Source organism: Elgaria multicarinata, chromosome 1 (genome assembly GCF_023053635.1).
Source record: "Elgaria multicarinata webbii isolate HBS135686 ecotype San Diego chromosome 1, rElgMul1.1.pri, whole genome shotgun sequence".
Classification (NCBI taxonomy): Eukaryota; Metazoa; Chordata; class Lepidosauria; order Squamata; family Anguidae; genus Elgaria; species Elgaria multicarinata.
Genome location: NC_086171.1, coordinates 104,926,649 through 104,950,271, shown reverse-complemented (window position 1 = coordinate 104,950,271; position 23,623 = coordinate 104,926,649). Strand labels below are relative to the sequence as shown.

The 23,623-nt window shown below is 44.5% G+C and overlaps 2 protein-coding genes across 2 annotated transcripts in view; one reads left to right on the top strand and one right to left on the bottom strand.

The window, feature by feature from the left end:
- LHX4 (LIM homeobox 4) overlaps window positions 1-15,907 on the bottom strand; it is an 81,343-nt gene extending 65,436 nt beyond the window's left edge. Inside the window, exon 1 of the mRNA XM_063117127.1 lies at window positions 15,832-15,907. Within this exon, the coding sequence (XP_062973197.1) occupies window positions 15,832-15,907 (76 nt within the window). The remainder of the gene's footprint in view (window positions 1-15,831) is intronic.
- Window positions 1-23,623, top strand: part of STX6 (syntaxin 6) — a 590,646-nt gene that overhangs the window by 502,673 nt on the left and 64,350 nt on the right. The gene's annotated exons all lie outside the window — the stretch shown is intronic.

Below are 23,623 nucleotides of genomic sequence, written 5' to 3'. Positions count from 1 at the left end.
AATAGCCCAATGAGGAGTGCCAGAGACTTTGAAATAATGCACTAATTCAGATTTGAATTCAGGGTCAACTGTGCAAATGCTACTTGTTTATGCATTTTTCCTACATGCAAATTTGTGGCTTCCTTGCAGACAAATTTAGATATACTTTAGCATAGCTTGTAGAACAAAGTATGAGCTGACCTCCTTACAGATTTCCTAAATGTCTGGGCCCCCAAATATCTTCCTCCCTCATGATATGTTGTGGTTTCATTCATTTGTTTAGTTGTTCCATTTTTATCCCATCTTTCTGCCAACAAATGGCACTCAAGGCATATCTGTAAGACAGACCACAAAGATTCCCTTGACCATGTGGTCAAGACCATATGACAGGAACATCAAGAAAGGTGTTCTCAGAACTTTTTTCTCCTCTAAATACAGAAAATTCTAAGCATCTTTTAGAAGCTTTTCCGGCTATTTTCACATTGTTCTCATTTTTACTGGCCAGGGTGAACCTCCCGTATGGGAAAGCTTATTTGCCTTAACTTTTTACCATTGGTTGCTCTTTCCTGTGCCCCAATTTTCCCCTTAAAAACTAGCGACCCTTTCAGATAACAGTCTGGAACAATCTATAAAGCAACAAACATACACAAAATAAAATTCAAATTTCAGGGGATAATACTGAAGAAACTGAACATAATGTTTGAAATAAACTAGCAGTCTATTGAGGCGTGCAAAGACAATGTCATATAACAGACACACTACTCAATTCAGTAAATTCTTATGGTGAAGAGTCTGAGTGGTCTATTATATTTCCAACCTGTTGTGTCTGCTACACTTAAAAACAGGATGATGATGATGATGATATCTGAGATTAGAAGCTTTCTTCAATGAGTGCAATGTCTTATCCATGATTAGTATCTTGCACAGCTTCCCATAACATCCCTCATTAAAAGGTTGTTTCATTCTTCCACTTTTGTACAATTTGAAATTTAGCCACCACTAAGGGATCGACCTGACAACCCTAATCTATTTGCAGATTAAAATATGCAGCTATAAATATCAGAATATAAAAATATAAACTATAAAACAAATGGTTAAATAGTAACCATAATTACCTATAAATTACAATTCTTCAAGCACAAAGAATGGATGGTAAATGACACCTTCATTTTCCACTCTGTGTGGCAGAAGCAAGAATATCAACAAATCTGATTCTATCCATTCTATACTGCCCACTACCAGTGTTAAATTAGCTTAACAAAGCCAGAAAGATTGCATTATCACCAGTTATTATTGTTGTGGATGGTCATTGGTCTTATCTTGTATATAATTGAGCTTTGCAGAAAACTTCACAGGCATGCTGTACCTTTCACTGCGTTTTCATCTCACTGTTTACAGATGGGGTCCCCCCATCCTCTCTGTACCCAGGTATACCCTGCCAACTGAAGATAACACTTAATGCATCTGGAGAAGAAGATTCTGTGAATCCGTTAATCTTTAAGTTGCCATAAGACTCTTCATTGGGTTTGCTGCAAAAGACTAACATGGCCACATTTTAGGAATATCCAATTATAAATTGAAGCATTGGTATTGGTCCCCAAAATAGAGAGCATCCCAAAAAAGTTTCTAATACTCTTTTTGTGCTAATAATGTTGAGAGAGTAGAGAAGAAAGCTTTTGAGTAATGCAGATCATCTGAAGCATGAGAGAGTTCTTTAAGTAGATCCAGGTCTCTCAATTCACTAAGCTGGTTTAGTAGTCATGCCAGAATAAAAGGGAATAACCAAGTAAACATCCCTAGTGAAATGTTATATTTGTTGTATTCCTATATTTTATGTTTTTTAACTTCTATTTTGTGAACTGCCCAGAGAGCTTTAGCTATCGGGTGATATAGGAATGTACTAAGTAAACAAACAAATGAACAAACAACAAAAAACAGCTTGCAATTTGTAAGCCATCAGGCAGCATGGTGGCATTATGAGATCCCCTCTAATGGATCTAGTGGATTAAAAATGCTAAAGCAATGTTAATGGAAATTAAGTACACAGATATCATACACCGGCAAACTGAAGGAAACCAACAGTGAAAATGGACAGTCCTTTCTATGCTCACCCTGTGGTGACCTGGTCTGAATGGGCTTTCAGGACATCTTTCAAGTCTTCGCAGTAATTTTTACCAGTACTACGACTGGCCTTCTAACTCTTGAAGAATGCCCGCATAATATACAAATAATAGTCTCTGAATGTCTGTTTATTTCTTTGAGATTGCTATACCTACAGTGCTACATGTAACAAGAATATTGTGGAAAGAGATGAGCCTACATCAAATAATGGATTTGGGGTGCCATGAGCAGAGGGTAGCGGGAGCCAACCTTTCCCTCCTTTTCTCCAGTATTTCATGTCACAGGTAAGATTATTCCCCAGAAGCACCTGTATTTGTTATAAGGAAGTACAAAATGCATCCACAACTGATGCTCTTTAACATTACCAAAAGAGAAGTGTCTTATCTTGAATATATCCATGAGCAGGCTTTGGAACCTTGCAATGAAGCATCACATACACCCCATCACCACCTCCACTCATGCAAATACTCATACCTCTTCCTACCTCTACTGATAACCAAAACAGCACACCTGGCTATTAAGGGCAGTAAAGTGGGAGATAGAGCCACACAAATTTTGTGAAATGTCTGCCAGGATTATCTTGATGAAAGCAGGTAGGATGGCATTGCAATACCATGATCTTGTGTGTTTCAAAGGTGAACGTCCGGGTACCATTGTGCCCCTTGATAATTAGTGGGGGGATGGGACTATGCTGTCTTAATGTTTCCACCTAATCAAACTGGGCTAACCCTGAAATCGAAACTGTTATCTATTTTTTAAAGCATCGAAAGTAATAAGAGGGCCCCATAAAAAACTTTAACATGATACAAAGTCTTACATTGCATTTACTGGAATATGATCTGATTTAAAATACTTTAATTAAATAAAAATAACAGCAACTGAGACATACTTTCAACATTATCAAGTAATTGGGGTGGGGGGAATGTAAAAATAGCTGTTTGTATCCCTCACTGATGTTCATTTCAAGGCCATTGTCCTCTAATGCTTGCCAGTGTTTCCTTAGAATTTATTAGATTTTTAAAATCCTGCTCAGGGCAATGTATGTTTCCCTGCTCCCCCCCCCCCCTTGCTTATTCCATTGGGTGGGTGGAAGAGTGGTCTTAAATCAATGCACAACACAAACTAATATGTTTTAAAGGTAAAAGTTGTGAAATCATTTTCTATAAAATAAAATGTACATTTTAATATATTAATTTTTAAGTGCTTTTGTACTCATCTGTCAGAACATGGAAAGATAGAAATAGGTTTTTCTTCTTAACAAGGAACTCATGGCAGAACACTGACTGCACATTTTCCCTTCTATCTCCCTAAGACCGTAAAAGAGCTAGAGATTGTTTTTTAATTAAAACACTGATGTTTTTAATTAAAGCTGGATATTCAGGTAAGGGACCTGGAATAGCTCTGAGGAGAGCCATGCCTCCAAAGACCCCAACTCAGCAAAGAGCTGCAATTGTGGAAGGTGCACTTCTCAGCGGAGAAACAGACATGGCGCTTAACCAGTCCAAAGTTCCAATGGTGCAAACCTGAAGACATAAGCCCATAAAAACGTTGTATGAGAAGCGATTCCAAGAATAGGGCCAAATATGGAAAGCAATTAAAATATTAATTAAAAACAACCGGCAATACCTTCCTTGGCAAAACCAGGTAAGTAAAGGAATATTCCCAGGGCTTAAGCTTAAATTTTCAAGCTTGGCATAAACTCATATCCCACATCCATAACCACAGAATATGTAGAATCACAACACTGTTTCCAAATCCCTGCAATATCATAGTCTCGTTATCCAAGGTTCTGCATATTTGTACTACTAATTCGATGTAAATTGAATTGCCTGTTTTCATTTCATTCAAGGCACCCTGGTAATTGAGTTTTTGTGAAAAGATGGGAATCCTATATCAGGGAGTCATTCCATACCCAACCCATCCCTTGCTCTGATTGTGGTCCACTGAGATAACAGAAGGCCATTTACAGTTGCAAAAGGGTGCGATTCGTACCTGGTGACCTGGGTTTAAACCTCACCTCCACTATAGACCCACAGGGTGGATGATTCACTAACTCTCAGCCCCGCTTCCCTTCAGTAAAATTGCAACAACATTGACTTGTGTTACAGAGTGGTTGTAGTGTTTACTGAAAAAAAATCCTAAATATGTTGTTAGTAAATAATAATAATAATAATAAATAAGGCAGCATGAAGGAAGGGTGAGTTTGGAAAACTGAATACTTTAGCCACATACACAAAATAGTTGTGGCATTATTGACTGTCGAAGACACATATTAATGCTGTCCTCCATGTAGATATTTAGTGAGAATGAAGCAAATTTATTGTCCATTATTCAAAAGGACAGAGAAAGTGAATATTCAGATGTCATAATAAATGTACTAGCCTTTAGGGTGCCACAATGCTCTTTGCTATAAATCCAAGGATCTGATACTGGATTAAAAAATAAATTCAGAATTGATAAACCAATCTCTTTCACTAGACTGATTTCTCTAGGTCAAATGTGTGCAAGCTTTCCAGACACATAGAATTCTTAGCCACTTTGTATATGATTACATTTTCTAACGCTGGAAAGCTTGATATATTTTAAAGATCTCTTCCCTGTTCTCTCTCTCTCCTGTTCTCTGCTTTTGGAACAAAGGGACAACTCTCCATATCAACTACTGGATAATCTGTCATTCATCAGTTTGCTTCAATTATTCATTATTTGTTTTTCAATTCTGCACATTGTTAATTGTATAAACCAGGACTGTTTTTTCTGGAATAGAAGGGAGGTGGGGAGATGATAATGGATATGCATCTTGTGTGCTTCCGTGAGGGCAACAGGACAATGTACTAGTACTGTACTAAAACTTCCAATTAAATTAAACAACAACAGGTCAATAAGGAAGGAAGGGGGGGGGAAGATGGGAAGGAACAAAGCTGAAAAACAACCAATATAGACGAAGTGGTCTTTTCAGCAAAAAAAAAATGCACTGTTATGATTCACAAATTTAGACATGATCAAGGCATGTGACCTGAATTCTGTTGACTTTGATCACTTTCATTAAAAACAACAAAAACCAGAATGGGATTTTTAAAATTAACGTTGGCTGGATCAGGCCCTAAATATGGAGAGGATACGTTCAGAGAAGCAAGATCTCGTGAACTCTCAGTATCGTATAGACAGATCAAAAGAAAGGACTCTTGGGTGATCTGAAAAAGGACCTTTTAAAAATGCAGACCTGGTAGATATTTTACTATTTCCGTTTGGTCTTGCTTGGAATTTCTGCCCCTTCAAATAACATTACATGGCTTATTTCTTTAACCGCGATATTATAGTGCCACAGAAATTTAAATGCATAGAAAAAAGCGGGTTGGGGTTTTCCCTAGGACTTATTTTATTTTAGGACTACCTTACGGCACTGAACTCATTGAAACTTACTTCTGAGAAGGATTGCGCTGTTACTATCCGGTACCCAAAACTTATAAAATGCCCCTTTTAGCCGAGCGCCTCTTTCAATATTCAGAACATTTTGAAGCGGGAGGCTTGTTGGTGACACCTCTGACACCTCTGTCAAGGGGCAAAAGTCGTTTCTATCCTCTCTAATAGGACAGCTGGACGTGGTTTGAGAGAATCTTTCCTTTTCATGGGGTTAAGTCCTTTCCTCTCTCTGTCGTCACTGGGCAGATATTTGAAGCATTGCAAAAAAGAAAAAAAGAAAAAGCCCTGAATAAACCTGCATACCAGAAGTGAAAGTGTGCGGGTGAGACAACCCAGCAGCGTTCTCTTCCAAGCAGCCTTCAACTGAGAAAAAACAACAACACCCAAATATACCACCTGCCTCCGTGCTACTTCCTACCTCTAAGTTTTGATGTGAACCTCTACAAGGGCGGGGGGGGGGGGGGGAGCACCACCTCTGAGAATTGACCCTGAAAACCCGGCGCTTCTCTCCTTCCCCTTCGGAGAGATTCCGCTCCCCCCCCTTTTTTTGGGGGGGGGGCACAACAACCTCGCTTAAACACGAATCAAATTTAATTAGGAAACGCCACAAAAGGGACGGCGAACGCGGCGGGTGCGCAGAAGTCCAGAGGGACGGCTGAGGCCGCGGGATAGAGAAGCTTTAACCCATCCGTGGCTAGCCGAGGAGGATGGAGTCAGGGCCATTGGCCTGGCGGGGTTTCCAGGGGAGGCTTAAAACTCTGCCCGCCCCCCCCCCCGCCCCCATGAAGGACCTTCTGGATGCCTTGGGCTGATTTGCCCTCGCACCCGAGGGCAGTTTCCACGTGTACCAAACGCAACAATTCCGAGAGGAATACAGGCAGGCACAAGAGCAGGAGGCTGTGGGGTGTTACATGGAAAGGGAAGGACGAGCCCTGCTTCCCCCTCGGCGATCATGGGATCAGGAGCTCTGTCCACCCCGAGGGATCCCTCCCCAGGGAAGGGAACTGGGGGGGGGGGCAGCGACACAAATTCCCAAGGAGAGACAATCTTGGGAGAGGAAAATCAGACCCACTGAGCGTTGAGAATTGCCTCAAAGGACAGAAGGTGCCCAAAGGGGAAAGGTGTGTGGGGGGGGGGCATCCTGTACCCTTTCCCTTCCTGTAACCCACCCACAAACACGCACCGCCCCCGCCTGCTGCTGCAAGAAGACCAGCAAGGAGACACGATCCGCTTCTGCAGCGGAAGTTTTTTGCTGTGGTCTTTGGGTTGGGGGTGGCTTGACTGGGGAGGAAGACCAGGGGTGACGGCTGGGGGTGGGGGCACCATTACATACCAAACTGATTACATTAAGAGCAACACTTGATTTTGTACCTTTTTTCTGTTCAAAATACAGGGTTTTTCAAGGCGGGGGTCGGTCAATTTTTTGTCTCCCAAGTTATAGCTTTGAAAATTCAGTGGCGGAGGTGTTTTGGTCGCCCCCACCATCTTAAATTCGGACGTTGTGCCTCTTCCTCTCTTTAATTCCCAGAACAAGTAGCCTCAAATCAGCAAAAAACGAGGGCAAAATGGACGCCAGTCCGTTTTAAGAAGGAAGACGTCAGCAATTTGTTTTTCTTCGACGAGTTCCTAATCATTCAATCTAGGAAGAGATCCTAAACGAAATGAAAATGCACTGGACTTTGGGGAGGGATGTCAAATTTCGGGATGAAGATTCCAGACCGGTATTTTATTTAAAGATGGAAGTGGAGGTTGGCTGGCTTTTCATTGCTTACAAATTCCCAACTGGCGCTGCTGATTTCACGCAAAAGCGGGTGAAATTCGCAGGTAGGGAAGGAAGGTTTCTGGATGTGTCCATACATTCGCGCCCACCCCAGGTCTAAAGAGGGGGAATCTACTGGAAACACGAGAACTGCACGGAAGAACACGGGTCCAAAGAGGAAATGTAGAAAAATTGAACCGGCGCTGCTGCAACTCTCCGATTCTGTTACTTGTCAGAACTGGGTCCCATAAAGACAGCAAATCAACGCCCCCCACCGACAACTCGGATCCGGATTTCTCGCAGTCTGCACATCCCTCTAAACACACACGGTTAAAAAAAAGAGAAACCCCAGAACATCTCTGCCCATCCGGCCCACACGACGCATTTGCTCTCGACTAAATGCTTCCCTACGGCCAAGGCGAGGTTTACATTTATCCGCCCATCTCAGGCATACAATGGACACGATCCACCTGTGATTTCTCCTACGCAAACCCCATTGAAATGAATGGGAGCTCCGAAAGCAGAAAATGTACACATCAGAGTTAACGATTCAAACAATATACATATCATTGAAGTACTGTTTAATTCGCCACACGGAACCTGCTCGGGCCCTTTTCTAACCTCCCCTCCAGCTTCTCTTTCTACGACCCCATCCGTCTGTCTTTCTATCTATTACTTTTTCTTAGCTTATTGTTAGACAGTTGTTTCTTGCAATGAGTATTATATATTTGGTGAACCAACTACTATAACACACAGTATATGGATGTGTAAAACCTTTTCGAATGGGGAAAAATAGTTTTAAATCATATTAATAAAATACATTGGAAGATATAAATAATGTCGCATAATAATGATGCCTAAATAGGTAAAAAATAAAAGAGAGAGGGAAGGTTATAGAAGTTTCCAACACAAAGAACAGAAACATTATATAGCTTTACTTAATGTAAGCATAAATGCAGAACCCTAACCCTCATCTTCCTAAGAGAGACTTTCCTAAAAGGAAAATAGGTCTGGATAGAGGGAAGGAGACAGGTCCTTCCTTCTATGGCGTTTGAGACCCGATGAATAGTAATGATAGAAAACCTGCATTTTATTCTTAGCCAAATCCGTTTGAAAACCAACCAATTTTGCCCTCCAACCAGGGGACAGGACGAATGAGCTGGAGGGAGGCAAAGGAATACCCGCCAGCAAAAGAAGATCCATCATAAGATGGAAGAAAAGAGATTATTTGCTACCTAACCGATTACAAAATATGAATCCCATCATAGCCGGGTCTAGGGGTGCCGTCGATCTGCCGTGTTTCTCTCTCAAACAAACAAAAGGGAGAGAAGTTGCTTCCCAGTTCAGTGGCCACAAGTGAAAGCCGAAACGGTGTTTGTCCGCCTGTGAGGAAAAGTTTGTAGTTCCAGAGGAAGGAAAACGGAGCCACCCACCCAAGATTCCTCCCCAGGTGCACTGGAAGAGGGCAGAGAAAAGCCTCTGGTGGACACCGGGAGAGTTAAGAGCATGTCAGGATGAGGCTTTTCTCCTTCTCCTGTACTCAGGATTTTACACTCGGGAAAAGAATCGGGATCAGCAAGAAAGGGGGTTCGGACCTACCCCTCTTCCCCACAATTTCCCGGAGATCTTTTGCGTGGGTTAGGGGAGTTTTTTGGGGCTGGAATTCAGGCCATGTTTGCATCGAAAGTCCACAGGAGGGTCCACATTCGGTCAGGAGGGATTATAGCTGGGAAACTGGGCAAGACCCAGACCGCTACCTACCGCCTGTCTTATTTACTTAACTATTCCTCGGCCATTGATATTTCCCCGTTCTTTGCCCCCTCCTCATCCTGCCCTAATAGAAACAACCAAAACGCACAAAGCTCTTGGCAGTGAAAAACTAAGCCCTCTTAAGTCTAACTCTTCTTCAGGTTCAGTTTTCTGGACGGGGAAATCCGAATGGTGGGGTGGGGTGGGGTGGGGGGCGCCAGCAGGCCAGAAGTAAAGGAGAGTGTCCTTTTATACTCCAAATCCTCAGCAACCCAATTAAACGAACTAATGTGGTTTTAATTCGATTTCTATCCGCTTGATTTTGCATTAAATATCCGGGCTAAATCCATTCCGTTGTGGATGCCAGACTGTTGTGGGTGACAGCCGGGGAGGGGGTCAAGCGCTCCGAGAAAGGACTTGCGTAAACCTCGTCAATTTCAGCGCCCTTCTCTGCCGGACTGTTTTGAAACTGACAAGACCCCTTCCGCTCCGAACCAAGGTTTGTTCGAATGACATCGACCGGCGATTCCCTGGGAACCCAATTCCGTTCCCTCGCTTCATGTTTGCCTTTGGCAAGGAGGTGAAATTGTTGCCTTTTGCGGGGTGGGGGGGAGTAATTAAGCCAAAATTGTTGCGGGTTAGGGAAAAGGGGGAAGACAGAGACGCGGAGGAACGGTAAGGAGACCTATGGGGGTGCAGTTTTGTAAACGATCCTAGGCCAAAATTTGGTCTTAAAAATAGGAAAAGATGGAGGGAAAGGAACCCGGTATTCCGCCCAAGCTGATGAAAGAAGATGCTTTTTGAATATTTTAATCCAGCCACGTTTGGGAACTCAGAGCCTTGCAAAAGGAGGACACCCAGAAAGAGTAAAAGACGGGGGTGGAGGCTCCCTTTGGGTTAAAGGCAAGTGAGCTCCAAGGTCCAGAACCACCCAGCTCTTGGGCGCCCCAGGTACGGAGTGATTATTCACTTCTATCCAGAATCGCCCTGCTGGAGTTCCTCACTTGCTCCCCAAACGAGAAGAAGATTTGGTGGAAGATCCGGCTCCCCAAAATAAAAAGGCCTAGTCAGTGGGAAACAAAAGGACACACACACACACACACACACACACACACACACACACACACACACAAGAATATAAGGAGGAGGGGAAAGGCGAGATCCTCAGTGTGGCGTGTAGGCAGGGGGTCTACAGGTTTTGAAAGCAGGGCGAGGGAAAGCACGCAGGGCGAAGACGCGCCAACAGAAAGCAGCCGATCAAGAAGAAAGGGAAAGAAACCCCGGGGAAATCAGTCCAGAGAGAAAACCGTAAAAGAACCGGTAGGAAAGAACGTGGGTACTTCCAGATGGAGCGGAGATTTCATCCCGAACAATAAATTGAAAACCTGAGAAGGCTTGGTAGACAATGGACATACATTATATCCTCACTGATTTCAGCGGCCTGAAGCGCACCGAACTTTGTGTCGGAAGGAGTGCGCAGAACGGGCGTGGGTTTTCAATAGATAGAGACGTGATCATTTTTGTGGGCCGATCAAAATAGGGAACCCACGCATTATCCGGATCTGTCCGGGAGTAGGCAATCCTCTGTGTACTCAAACGTTGACGAAGAAAGAGAAAAACACCGGCAGCCGATATAAATATGTAAAATACTTTGACGTTTGTATACACATGGAGAGAAAGGCAAGGGAAAAAAGTGCGAATACAGGCACACATCAGCGGTTAGATAATTGGAATTTAACGGACTTTCTGAGTTATATTCTAGGCCTAATTGAATTAAACCAATTGACTCTCCATTAGAAATACTCTAGCAGTGACCCAGGCTATAAATTTGGGGCACACGGCTTCCAGCAAGTTCCTGATCTGTTTCCGCTTGCAGGCAGTCCGTCAATCCATCCTTCCTCCTTAATTTGGTGAAAGCCGGTTTTCAGAAAAGCCAAAGGAACTGTTCAGGAAGGAAATAAAAGCCGGATAAGGCGGGTTCTGTCTTGGCGAAATACATTTCTTGATTGCCCACCCGCAGGCCAGCGGACAAAAGGAAATATATCGAAATTACAGCACGGTTCCAGGACGGGTGGATCTATACGATACAGGTTTTGCATACACGTGTTGGTCATATCCTCAAGTTACTTCTTAGGCGTAGACTCCATTAAAGCATTTCAGGTGTGCTTCCAAATATAAAGCCTTTGAACCTAAAGCCTTTAAATCCTTTGGACCTAAAGGAAACTCGCGCCTCGGTTTGCCTTTGCCCCCCCCACTCCCTCCCCCTTTCGTTGGGGGACGAAAAGCTCCATTCCCAGTTTTGCTGGAGCTCCGATACCACAGCCCTCGGGTTCACTTAACTCCCCCTCACTCCAATCCCGACCTGGGCGAGCCTTAAGGGTGCGAATTCTGAACATCATTCTAAATGCTGAGTTTACATATACTTAGAATCAGGCTCTGTACACGTGTGTAGTCGCAAGTAACTGAGGTCCATGGGACTCACTCCCAATGGGATTGGGCCACTGAGCGAATGGGAAAGCCAGAGGAACCATAGCCAAAAGCGTCACCAAGCCTCTTTGCAGAAAGGCCTGGACTGGAGCCACAGCTAGACCTAAGGTTTATCCTGGGATCATCCAGGGTTCGCCCCTGCCTGAGCACTGAATCTCCTGTGTGTCACCTAGATGAACAGGTTTGACCCCTGATAAACCTTAGGTCTAGCTATGGCCTGGGAAAGGGGCGGGGGGGGGCGACTGTCGGACGGTCAGAATGAATCACCCCTGACTGTCAGAAGCAAAGCTCGGCCTAAAGGAAATTCACGGGTTTCTTCGGTGGATCTTAAACTCTGCCTCCTAGCAAGGCGCTTCATAGCAGAGACTTCGTGAGGGATGGAGGCAGGCCAGGAAGAAAAGTGCGGGGTACATCCCACGACTTCGGGTTCCTTGCAGTGCTATCTTATGCATGTGTACTCAGAGGGCAATCCGATTGAGTTCAATGGGACTTACTCCCGCGTAACTGTATATAGGATTGCTGCCTTGGCGCTTAGCTGCGACTCGCGAACACTACCCACGCCGTCCTGGACGCAAATCAATGACAACCTAAACCTCGGCATGTTTACTCGGAAGTCCTTAACCCCCGAGTACGTGTGAACGGGATCAGCGCCTGCTTCCCCCTGGCTAGCACTTTTCCAAGGAAAATACTCCGGCTTAAGAGGTTGCCTGGATGCCAGAGCCCCCTGGATCTCTCTAGAGCTTGAGATGGTGGCGAAATGAACACCTGGGCGATCTTGAAAAGACTTCTAGCTCGGGGATTTCAACCTAACATCTTTACGAGTCAACTGGTGCGCGTTCGCTCAGGCCAAAAGCATCACGCGGGTTGGAAAAGGGACGCCCCTGGGTTTGAGGGTGGCGGCGGCATTCGCTTCCCTGAATTGGGGTGGGTGGTACCCACTAAACAGGGTCTATGGAACCCTTCCTTGCGAGTAGAAGGTCCTCCTGAAATCCATGGGGCTTACTTCCGAGTAAGCTTGGTGGACAGGATCAGGCTGCTGCGCCTGGTGGACCTCTCCCGCAGCCCTGCTTTAGCTACGCGGGGGCCCGGTCCCGCTTGCATGCCAAGATGCTACATCTCGGGCGGCGCGCAGGCATCGCGCTGTGAAAGCCTCCCCAGTAGCCAAGGCAGCCGGGTAGATTCCCCGACCCGACCCAGGGAAGGCTTCCAAGGCTGGAAGCCACCGGGCGCGAGGGAGGCCGAGGGCACAGGCAGACCACCCCCCGGGCCGGCCCAAGGCGCAGCAAAGAACACTGCGGAACACAGCCGACCACGCGCACAGCCGCCGCAGGAGGAGGAGGAGGAGGAGGAGGAGGAGGAGGAGGAGGACGCCACGGAAAGTGCAAGGAAGCCCCGAGGCTGAGGGATACGTGGCCGCCTGCCGGGGCTGTGCAGATACAGAGTCCTGTGCGCCCAGGGGACAGTGTGAGCCAAACCACACACCTCAACACCCCCGCTCTGGAGTTTCCGCCACACGTCCACACAAACCCGTAGAGATGCAGGCAGGTGATCCGGTCATACGCACAAATACACGGGGAGGTACATGCTCATCAAGGCCGCGGCTATGCCTCCTCCCGAAGTACAACAGAAGGACGCGACGTCTCCCGCACCGGCGAATACCCCCCGCCCCCGCCGCCGCCGCCGCCGCCGCCGCCCGGGGGGTGGGTGAGCTGCTACCCAAGTGACTTGCTGGCAAATATGACCTCCCGGCTTAGGGAATTGTTTGGCCAACTTTGTAAAATCCCCAAGAAAGCCAGGAGGAGAATTCCTTCAATGTATGGCGTCGTTATGGTCAACACACAGGATGGTCGCGTTCCAGAGAAGTCGATCGCTTTTAAGTCCCACTGATTTCAATAGGAGAGTAAAACAAATGCATATCCTCCATTGAAATGAATGGGACTTAAAAGTGGTTAATTTTGCCTTGATCTTGCCTTTTATTTGTAGTCCCATAACTAACCAACCAACCAACCAACCAACCAACCTACCAACCTACCTACCTACCTACCTACCTCTCTACCTCTCTACCTCTCTCTCTCTCTCTCTCTCTCTCTCTCTCTCTCTCTCTCTCTCACACACACACACACACACACACACACACACACACACACACACACACACACAGAGAGAGAGAGAGAGAGAGAGAGAGAGAGAGAGAGAGAGAGAGAGAGAGAGAGACACATTTGTCCATCCATCCCATTGATCCCAATGGAACTCAAGCAAGTGTGTTTAGATTGGTAGCCTTGAATGCATGCATAGGTACATATCTCTCTAGAAATACCACATAATCTAACAGGTAAATTTCTCTCTTGCCATGCTACAAATCTACATGTGTACACTTAAAAGCTTAAACTTTCTGTTCATCACAGGCTCTAGGGACACACACACACACACACACACACACACACAACACATTTGTCCATCCATCCCATTGATCCCAATGGAACTCAAGCAAGTGTGTTTAGATTGGTAGCCTTGAATGCATGCATAGGTACATATCTCTCTAGAAATACCACATAATCTAACAGGTAAATTTCTCTCTTGCCATGCTACAAATCTACATGTGTACACTTAAAAGCTTAAACTTTCTGTTCATCACAGGCTCTAGGGACACACACACACACACACAGAGAGAGAGAGAGAGAGAGATGCACAAATGCTGTATACCCATACATTACAAGCTCACTTAATTATGTATTTGTAGGTTCACATGTAAACAAAGTGCCTACTTATATTATACACCAACATACTGATCGTATGGCTTCTTACCAAGAAGTAAGTCCCACTGAATTAAACTAGACTTATTCCTAAATGAGTGTGTTCGTGGGATTGCAAGCTGCCACAGGCAGAGATCCTAACCATTCTGACGTGGAATTAAAGCTGCGTTCCTGTGAACACTTACTTAGAAGTCAATCACTCACATCGAACTGGGGGCGGGGGGCGGGCTGTAACCTGATCTTTGCGCGCTGCTGCTTATCCAGAAGTTAGTCCCATTTTAAACACGGGGACTCACCTCTGAATAAATATGGTTTAAAGCTAGGCCAACCGGCAGGTCGACTGACACACAAGGACGGATGCAATCGAACAGATTAGACAAACGGATGCTGTGTTATACACACATGCAACTAGAGAGATAAGATGGGGAGGAAGGACACTACACATTCCACGTAGGGAAATATATATAATTTACTTCTTCAAACGCCCCACGCCCTCTCCATCTGTTCATACCCCTTTGTAGGTATGTTTGTACATGCATTAAAACAAAAGCCGGTGTGTCCACCTCTCCCTTTCTGTAAACAGGCACAAGTGATTTATCTGCATAGGCACACCTCGAAGGACATGCAGAACATCTAAGAATAGATACCAGATAATCCACACAGTCAGTGGGGACACATGTCTTCGTATCTACATACATATGGTACGCATGCACAGAGCGAGAGAAGGGTGGCACGGCGCATTATTTGGGCACACGCCAACACATGGCAAGCACACAGGTGTTTGTGTCTGCTCGTGTATCCACTACGCTTGCTCTAACCTGTGCCCAGACTCTAAGCTAAAGACAACCACAGCGCTGGAGCAATGAATAAGGGGGTGGGGGTGGGTCCCCTAAATACAACAGCCTAGCCATAATTCGGCATTCAGAAAAATAAATACAAAACTGACTGCAAATGAGCTGCATGGGAATAGGGATGGGGCAGGACAGCAACAAATGCATTTTCGCATGCAGATTATTCGGGACCCCTCCCCCCTCCCCCAATGGCCCCATTACGGTCCCTCTGAAGAGGGAAGGGAGTCTGGAAGCGCGGAGGCTTCCAGGCAAACTTCTTGCAGGCCTCGAGGTTGCTCCCCTATCCGACGTACCTGCCATTCTCCTGCCTTCCCGATATTCTGACCACTAGCCTCTTAAGGCTGCAGTCCTATGCCCATTTACCTGGAAGTAAGCCCCATTCATGAGACTTATTTCTGAGTAGACATAGAGGGGATTGCGCTGAAAGCCTTCTTCCCCCATTATCGTGTTGCTTTAATGCTAACAATGCTTTTTGCCAATAAGAGACTGTTATGCACCTTTATGCAGCTATTTAACAGGAAAAACAACCTGCCCACCTGTTTACAATCATGAAATATCGACAGCACAATGCTAAACACGTACGTACACACACACATCCTTCAGTACAGTGTAGTTATTACAATAATCCTCCCTGCACCACTGAAGCTCCCAAGACTGCCAGTTTTCTTTATTATTAAATCAATGTAGAAGAGAGAGAGAGAAAATTCCTTACGTTGCATTGGCACACCAAGAATTTCTGGAAGCCCCTTGACAGACCCTTCTGTAGTGAGTGCTGAGCTTTGCATCATTTTATTTCAGTATATAGAGAAGACAAAAAGGGGGGGGCAAAAAAAACACCCAAGGGAATTAATTAAAAAAATGGTAAAAATAATAATAAAAAAATAAAGTATGGTCAAAGCGGATCTTTCTGGATGTTGCAGGAGGGGCTGTGGCTAGCCCCGATCTGTTTCAGATCCCCTTGGATTCTCCTGCTATCCCAGCTTGACTGTATCCTGGGTTAAAAGTGATGCTGCAGCAGCCTCCTTTTCGCCGGAGTGCTGGTCCAGGGAAGGCAGCTTTGATTCATTCACACTGCAGGGAGAGGGCGTGACGTCACTTTCCGCAGAAAAGCCACGCCCCCTCCAGCCAATCCCTGCGAGCCTCCTTTCAAAAGCCCCGGGGCCGGGAAAAGGGGATGGCGAACGAGCTGCAGGTGAGAACACAGGAAAGGACGTTGCTAGTATTTTTTTTTGGGGGGGGGGGTCCCGTGCTCTGCCCCTTCCTTCACCGTCTGTATATAAATACAAAAAAGCTGGGCCAACAGGTGGCTGTTTGTTTATTTGTTGTGTTTGCTCTTTCCAGGAGGCGAGAGTGCTCAGGCGCGTCTCCAGATCCCCTGAAGGCATGAACCCTTGCCAGTTCACCATCTCCTTTATTTTTTACCTGCCGCGTTTATTCCCGTCGCAAAAGGAGAACCCGCATGTCCGCTGGAGCAGCATCAAGCCGCAATGTTTTGCACCGCGCGGTCGTCTGACAAGCTGGGAACTCGCCTAGCACTTCTCAGCACCGGGAACCCGCAGTCAAAGGCGTGGAGTCAAGTGATGGACGTCACGTGTGAACCGGCTCTTGGCCCTTGTCACGCATCAGTCAGTGGGACTGCGTCTTCGAAGCACAGTCGCCTCACTCACTTCACTACAATGCCTTCTCTTCGAATTCCCCCCCCCCCCGCGGACTTTTCGCTCCCTTTAAACAGCCAGGAGTACCCGGGCATGCCAGAAGCCTTTCTCCCAAAGCATCAGGACGCTCCTTTGCGTGGTCTTAACTCTGTGTGGCTCATGCACACTCTCTCTCTCAGCCCTCCTCCATCCATTATCGCAACTATCCATTTACAGAATTCCCAAAAGGCCACGTTTATTACCACCCCAGACGCGGTCACACCAACACGCCGCACCTCTGTTGGCACCGTGTTTGAAAGCTCCGCTGAAATACAGCAAACCCCCGTCCGTTTGCTTTCCTATCAAACGCCACGACCATGCCTTTCATACTCCATAGCACACAGATCCTACTCATCCCCGCCAACTCTATCTGATTCTCCGTCAAGTTTTGCGGATGGAAACTCGAGAGGCGCTCATCGCAGCGTCTCCGTTTCACGCATCACCCACCATGGCTGCTGTCTCCTCCCCGCCTCTTCGCAGCACCGGTCAAGCCACTTGGCGTCTTACTAGACTCGTTTAACTTTTGTTTGTTTGTTTGTTTACTCGTTCAGTCGCTTCCGACTCTTCGCGACTTCATGGACCAGCCCACACCAGAGCTTTCTGTTGGCCGTTGCCACCCCTAGCACCCCCATCACCTCCAGAATATCATCCCTCCATCTTGCCCTTGGTCGGCCCCTCTTCCTTTTGCCTTCCACTTTCCCTAACATCAGCCTCTTCTCCAGGGTATCCTGTCTTCTCATTATGTGGCCAAAGTGCTTCAGTTTTGCCTTTAATACCATTCCCTCAAGTGAGCAGTCTGGCTTTATTTCCTGGAGTATAGACTGGTTTGATCTTCTTGCGGTCCAAGGCACTCTCAGAATTTTCCTCCAACACCACAGTTCAAAAGCATCTCTCTTCCTTAGCTCAGCTTTCCTTATGGTCCAGCTATACCATTGCTTTAACTATGCGGACCTTTGTTGTCAGTGTGGTCGTTAAACCGACTCTTTGCCATAGACTGATTTACTTCATTATGAGGGAGCTCCCATTAAACTGGAAAGGCAGGCACCGTTAGTGTAATTCCTGTTAAAACACGTGTATGTACTCACTTTCCCACAGATCCCGAAACACCCTTCTTGCCTATATCCAACGTTTTGTAAAGCGCTAACACCCTGCCATTTTATCCTCACAACAACCCTGTGAGATAGTTTAGGCTGAAAGTCAGTGACTATCCCGAATTCACCCAGTGGGGACTAGAACCCGGGTCTTCTGGCTCCCAGGTCCAACACTCTCACCACTGCACCGCACTGGTTCTGCGGTGATTGCGGAGGAAAGAGTCGGGTCATTTTGGAAGAGTAGGTAAATAAGCAAAGCGATATAAGCGTTTGGAAATTCGTACATGCACACACATCCAGGGTGCAATCCTATGCATATTTAGACAGAAAAAGGTACTGCAATTCCCAGCATCCCCCAGCTAGCAGGGGGTTCTCCAGCATGAGGGTAGTTGTAGGACTTTTTTTCTGTCTAAATGTGCGTAGGGTTGAACCCCAAGTCCACTAGCGCAACTCCAATAACGTTAACGGGCACCAGGAGTAGTTTTCCGGGGAATCCATACATTTCCCTTGATAACTGACCACTAGTTAACTCGCAACTGAACGTGTGAACTTCTTCCATTGAAATTCACAGCCATAGTGTCAGATGATATGAAAGCTTCCCTTGTGATGCTTATTCTGTGGCCTCACTGTCACGCATGACAGTCATCCAGTGTTCAACATACACGTGTGAATTTACCACAACACCGAAGGACAGGTGGTGCTGGGCGTGTACAGGTCCGAGGAGCAGCCGGCGTTTGGAAAACTTCGGAGCCAAATCTTTCGGTGAGGGAAGAAGGGATCGTCCGGCGACATCAAAGTAGAGAAGTGTGTTGAGGATCAAGAGAGAAGCAGGCGGTGAACTAAAGTAAATTCCAGGTGAGCGCATGACTTCTCCTCCCAATTGTCTGGTGAGTTCTAGAGGCTGCGGCTCGGGTAAGAAGCGACACCAAAAAGTTTATTGCCCCCCTGCAAGTGGCTTTTCCAGGCAGAGGAAGAAAGCCGATTTCAGAAACAAAGGAACACACAGGTTCCCATCCCGTTTCACCGCTGCTTCCTTGGAAAACCTGCGACTGCTTTGCAGCCGGCTCCTGAAGTTGAGTTTTTATGCAGAAGTCCTACTTCGTTTAATAGGGCTTACTTTCATGTGAGAACTCACAAGAGGCTTCCTTTAGGCTGTAATCCTATACTCACTTACCTGGGAGTAAACCCCATTGAACTCAATAAGGCTTACTTCTGAGCAGGGGGGGGGGGCTAGAGGGTTCTACTAACTTCTTCTCCCCCCCCCAATATTTTTTGATGTATTATTATGTATTATGTATTTTGATGAATTATTAGATATATTGTGGAAATTTTAGAAAACCAACAAAGAAGTCCTTGCTTTTTCTTCTTAAAGGTACAGATGCTATTATTTGGTGTGTGGGAGGGTGCGTACCACAATGGAATCTGCCCAGATATTCGTAAAGGCACATGCAATTGAGGCTATACCTGAGATGAAGGAATATTTTGACTTATCTGAACAGTTTTGCATTTTTTTTTTTAAAAAAAGAACATGTTGCACAGATCTATAAATGCAGTTCTTTTCTTACTGAAATTATGCTAAAAGTACTGGAATAATTTAAACCTGTAACATCACTGTTGCAACAGAAGAATCTGGCTATCGAGGCAGTATTGAAACATAGCACTGACTGTATTGGGAGGCAGTTGCAAGAAATACAAAATGATACGCGGCCAAGAAAGCATGTGAAACTTCTGGCACCATCACAGTCTACATAAATTCCCTTGGACTCCAGGAAAGCTGGAGGATTCCATGGCAGGAAAACCCAACAGGAAATGGAAATCAAGAAGCAGTGGTGATGAGGAATGCTTATCAAATCTGCAGATGATACTAATATTTTAGAAGACAAAATAAAATTCAGAATGATCAAGAGAGGTTAAATAGAATGAAATTTAACAGACAAGTGCAAAGTTCTTTGTTTAGGAAAGAGAAATAAAATGCACAGGTAAAAGATGGGGGGGGGTTACCTGGCTTGGCAATAGGAAGTTTAAAAAGGTTCTTGGAGTTGATCACAAGCTGAAAATCAGCCAGCAGTGAGATGTAGCTGCAAAAAAGGCAAATGCAAGTTTAGGTTGCATAAATAGAAGTACAGTTTCAAAATGATGGGAGGTGATAGTTCCACTCTTCTCTGTGCTCTTCTCTTACCTCAAATACTGTGTCCAGTTCTGGACACCACATTTTAAGAAGGGTTTTTTTTTTTTTTTAAGGATTCAGATAAATTACAACAAGTTCATAGAAAGGGAACAAAGCTGATCAGTTGGCTAGAAACGAAGTCTTACAAGAACAGATTGAAGGACCTGGGTACGTTTAGTGTTGAGAAGAGAAGACTGAGGGGGGATATGATACTATCTAAAGGGACGGTCACAACATCTTCTCCATCATCCGCTGTAGGATACAAAATAGCAGGCTTACGTTACAGGAAGGCAGATTTTGGTTGAACATCAGAAAAAACTTCCTAAAGCTCAGAATAGTCAGACAATGGAACCAACTGCCTAGGGAGGTGGCAGGCGTCAAGCCAAGACTGGACAGCCATCTGTCAGGGATGCTTTAAACTAGATTCCTGGACTGAACAGGGGATTTGACTCAATGGTCTAAATGACCTCTTCCAACTCTATGGTTCTATGATAAAAACAATCCTGTTGTAGCTTATTATTGATTTTCTACTAGTGGGCTATTCTTGATTTCTTACTTTTTTTTTCTTAATTGATGGAAAGAAGCATAACAATTGTTGAAGTTGCTCAGTGATTTTTTTTTAATGTACAGAAATTGCAGTATGGCTGGAAGAATAAGGGTTAAATAAAAATACTTTACAGTTTTGTCTTTAAAAGGTCTACAACTGCTCTCCTCTACATTTTTGATGCCCCTCTAAACTTAGGATGGCTACAGGCCTGTTTCTGAGTAGACGTGTATAGGATTGCACTATTAGGTTTTTCTGCTGTTTAATGGTTTTATAATTTTCTTTTTTGCCTTTGTTTTAATGTCCATTCTAAGTATTTATTTGCAGCCCACTCCTATGTATGTTCCCTGAGAAATAAGTCTTACTGTATTCAACAGACTTATTTCTAGTTATAAGATTGCATTTTTATCATGTAAACTTCCTTGAGTTTTCCATCAGGCAGAAAGGCAAGATATAAACAAAACAGCAAATGATGCTGAAATTAAAACTTCACACACATACACACACCAACATTTGATGAATGTCCCATAGTTGAGGTTTTTAGATTAGGACTAGCAAACTGCATGAATCAAGAACAGGTTCTTGGGAATGGGGGGCAGGGGAGATATAGTGTTCCCTATTTCAAGTTCTTAAGCTTTTCTTCCTAAAAGTGAAATTCAGAACTCAAATGGAGAAATGGAAAATGAAATTTCTGCTGAGGGATTTTTGTGTGTGTGTGTGGGGTGAGTTTTACCCTCTTTATTATTGAATTTATGATATTCAGCTCATATTTTTAACATTCATTTCGACTCCGCTTATAATGCCTGACTGGATTCTAGGCAACAATTTTCCAGAAACTGACATGGGGTAAAACCTTCCATTTTCAATCAATAGAAAGGGGCATTTGTTGTTGGCCATTTACTTCCATGGTGTTGAAATGTTAACATCAATTATTACAAATTGCTCTGTTCTTTTCAGCCATTAGATAAGTGGCAGAGTGATATTACAGGGAAGGGTAGAGAGCTAGGATCCCCCAGGACAGTAAAGAGTTAAACTCTCAAGGCATCTGCAAGCTCTAGGGGAAAATATGTAAAAGAGTTTATCAAGAGAATTGTGAATCTGGCTAGCAAACCTTATTTGTGATGGTGAAAAAAAACAAAAAAGGGAAGGAGTAAAGCATCCAAGTCAAACTAAAGAAGAGAGAAACAGATCTTCAGGATGCAAAAAGATTTATTTATACAAAGCCCTACGTAAGACAGTCCATTGCTAAAGAGAAATTTGTAGGCAACTTCTAACAAGTAAGCCCCCTGAAGAAGGCCTGTGAAAGGAGACAGGCCGAAATGCATCGGGCTTTGTATTAATACATCCTTTTGCACCCTGAGTACCTGTTTCTCCCTTCTTTTGGTGAAAAAAACAAAGCCAAACAGCCGCAGGTACTTCTGGGAATATATAGATGTGATGTTTGTGTGCGTGTGCATACACCAACACTTGATTTCTCTCTCTAGAAGAGGAAATGTTAACATTTTTATTTCCAGAAGAAGGGAGCAAGGCAGGAGAGACTACATCTCAAAGGTGCATAAAAATAATCATTTAGTGCGCCTTTTCAGATTATCTCCTCTTCCCCCAACTCCCATACTGGTGCCTTCTCACCTTTTTCATATACATTTCCCCCATCAAAGTCTCTGGTAACTTGGGGGGGGGGGCAGAGTATGTGGTGAAAAAATTAAGTGTTGTAAAGAGTTTTCCAAATGTCTGCAAAATATTGAAAACATATCATTCAATATGCTGCATTTAGATTTATCAAGAGGGCAGATTTTATGAAAAATACATCTTTTTTAAAAAATGCATTGATGTAAATAGGATCTGAAAAATTAAATCATCCTGAGAATAAATAGATTGCAATGACTGAGCTGAGCAAAAATAACTCACATGCCCATCTCAGTGAGAGGAAGCAGTAGAGTCAAATACAATAAGTTATGTCCCATTGATTTCAATAGGACTGCTACACCAGTAAATTCTAAACTGTGTGCATTATATACACCATAATAAAAAATATATATATCAAAGACTTCTTTGACTTCTGGGCAGCACATTGTTAAATCTCTACCATCAAAAACCAATACTTAACTAGATTGTGCCCAGTAATTTTAGAGGGTTAGTTAGGTTATTGCATGAATGTTTCACATCCAGGAGGTAAACCACTCACAAGACTACAAGGGGAGATTCCATTACTGGATAATATGCTAACATTCATATTAAAATGCTGCAGCTATTCTGCATCTTAGGGTTTCAGCACCATCTACCCATGGACAGTGCTCTGAGAAACTAGCTGCTCTGCGCCTTTCTGAGACAGAAGGGGAAAGGACTTTGTCATATATTTCTTCAAGATTTCCCCTTGAAACTGTGAGACACATGAATTTATAAGAATGAAACACAATATTCGCAGAAGTCTATAAAGAGACTGGGCGTAAGTCTGGGTAAGGGGATATGCAACATAACTCTGCACAACAGGGCCCTTTACACTACCGTATTTCTTCGATTGTAAGACGCCATCGATTGTAAGACGCACACTAATTTCAGTACCACCAACAGAAAAAAAAAACCTAAGACACACCTGTGATTCTAAGACACACCCCATTTTTAGAGAAATTTATATGGGGAAAAAAGTGCGTCTTAGAATCAAAGAAATAGGGTAGTTATGAGGAAATGCTCCAAGCATAAAAACAAATCTCCCTCCTTCTAACAGAATAACTAAGAACAGAGGCGTGCACAGAACTGAATTTATCCTGAGAACCTGCAGGGGGGAAACCCACATAAGCAAAACTGCTAAGGAATATAGGGAATAGGTGCTATTCGGTTAGAGTTTCACGAAGAAGATATGGATTTAAAGATCCTGAATTGTCTACCAAGTGGTCCAGTACTCAGGGCACAACCCATTCAAGCTGGTTCTGGAAGCAATGTAACAATTCATGGATCAATATTTAGCTGTGCATCCAAAATATGTATCCATTTGATACTTTCCATTCCCC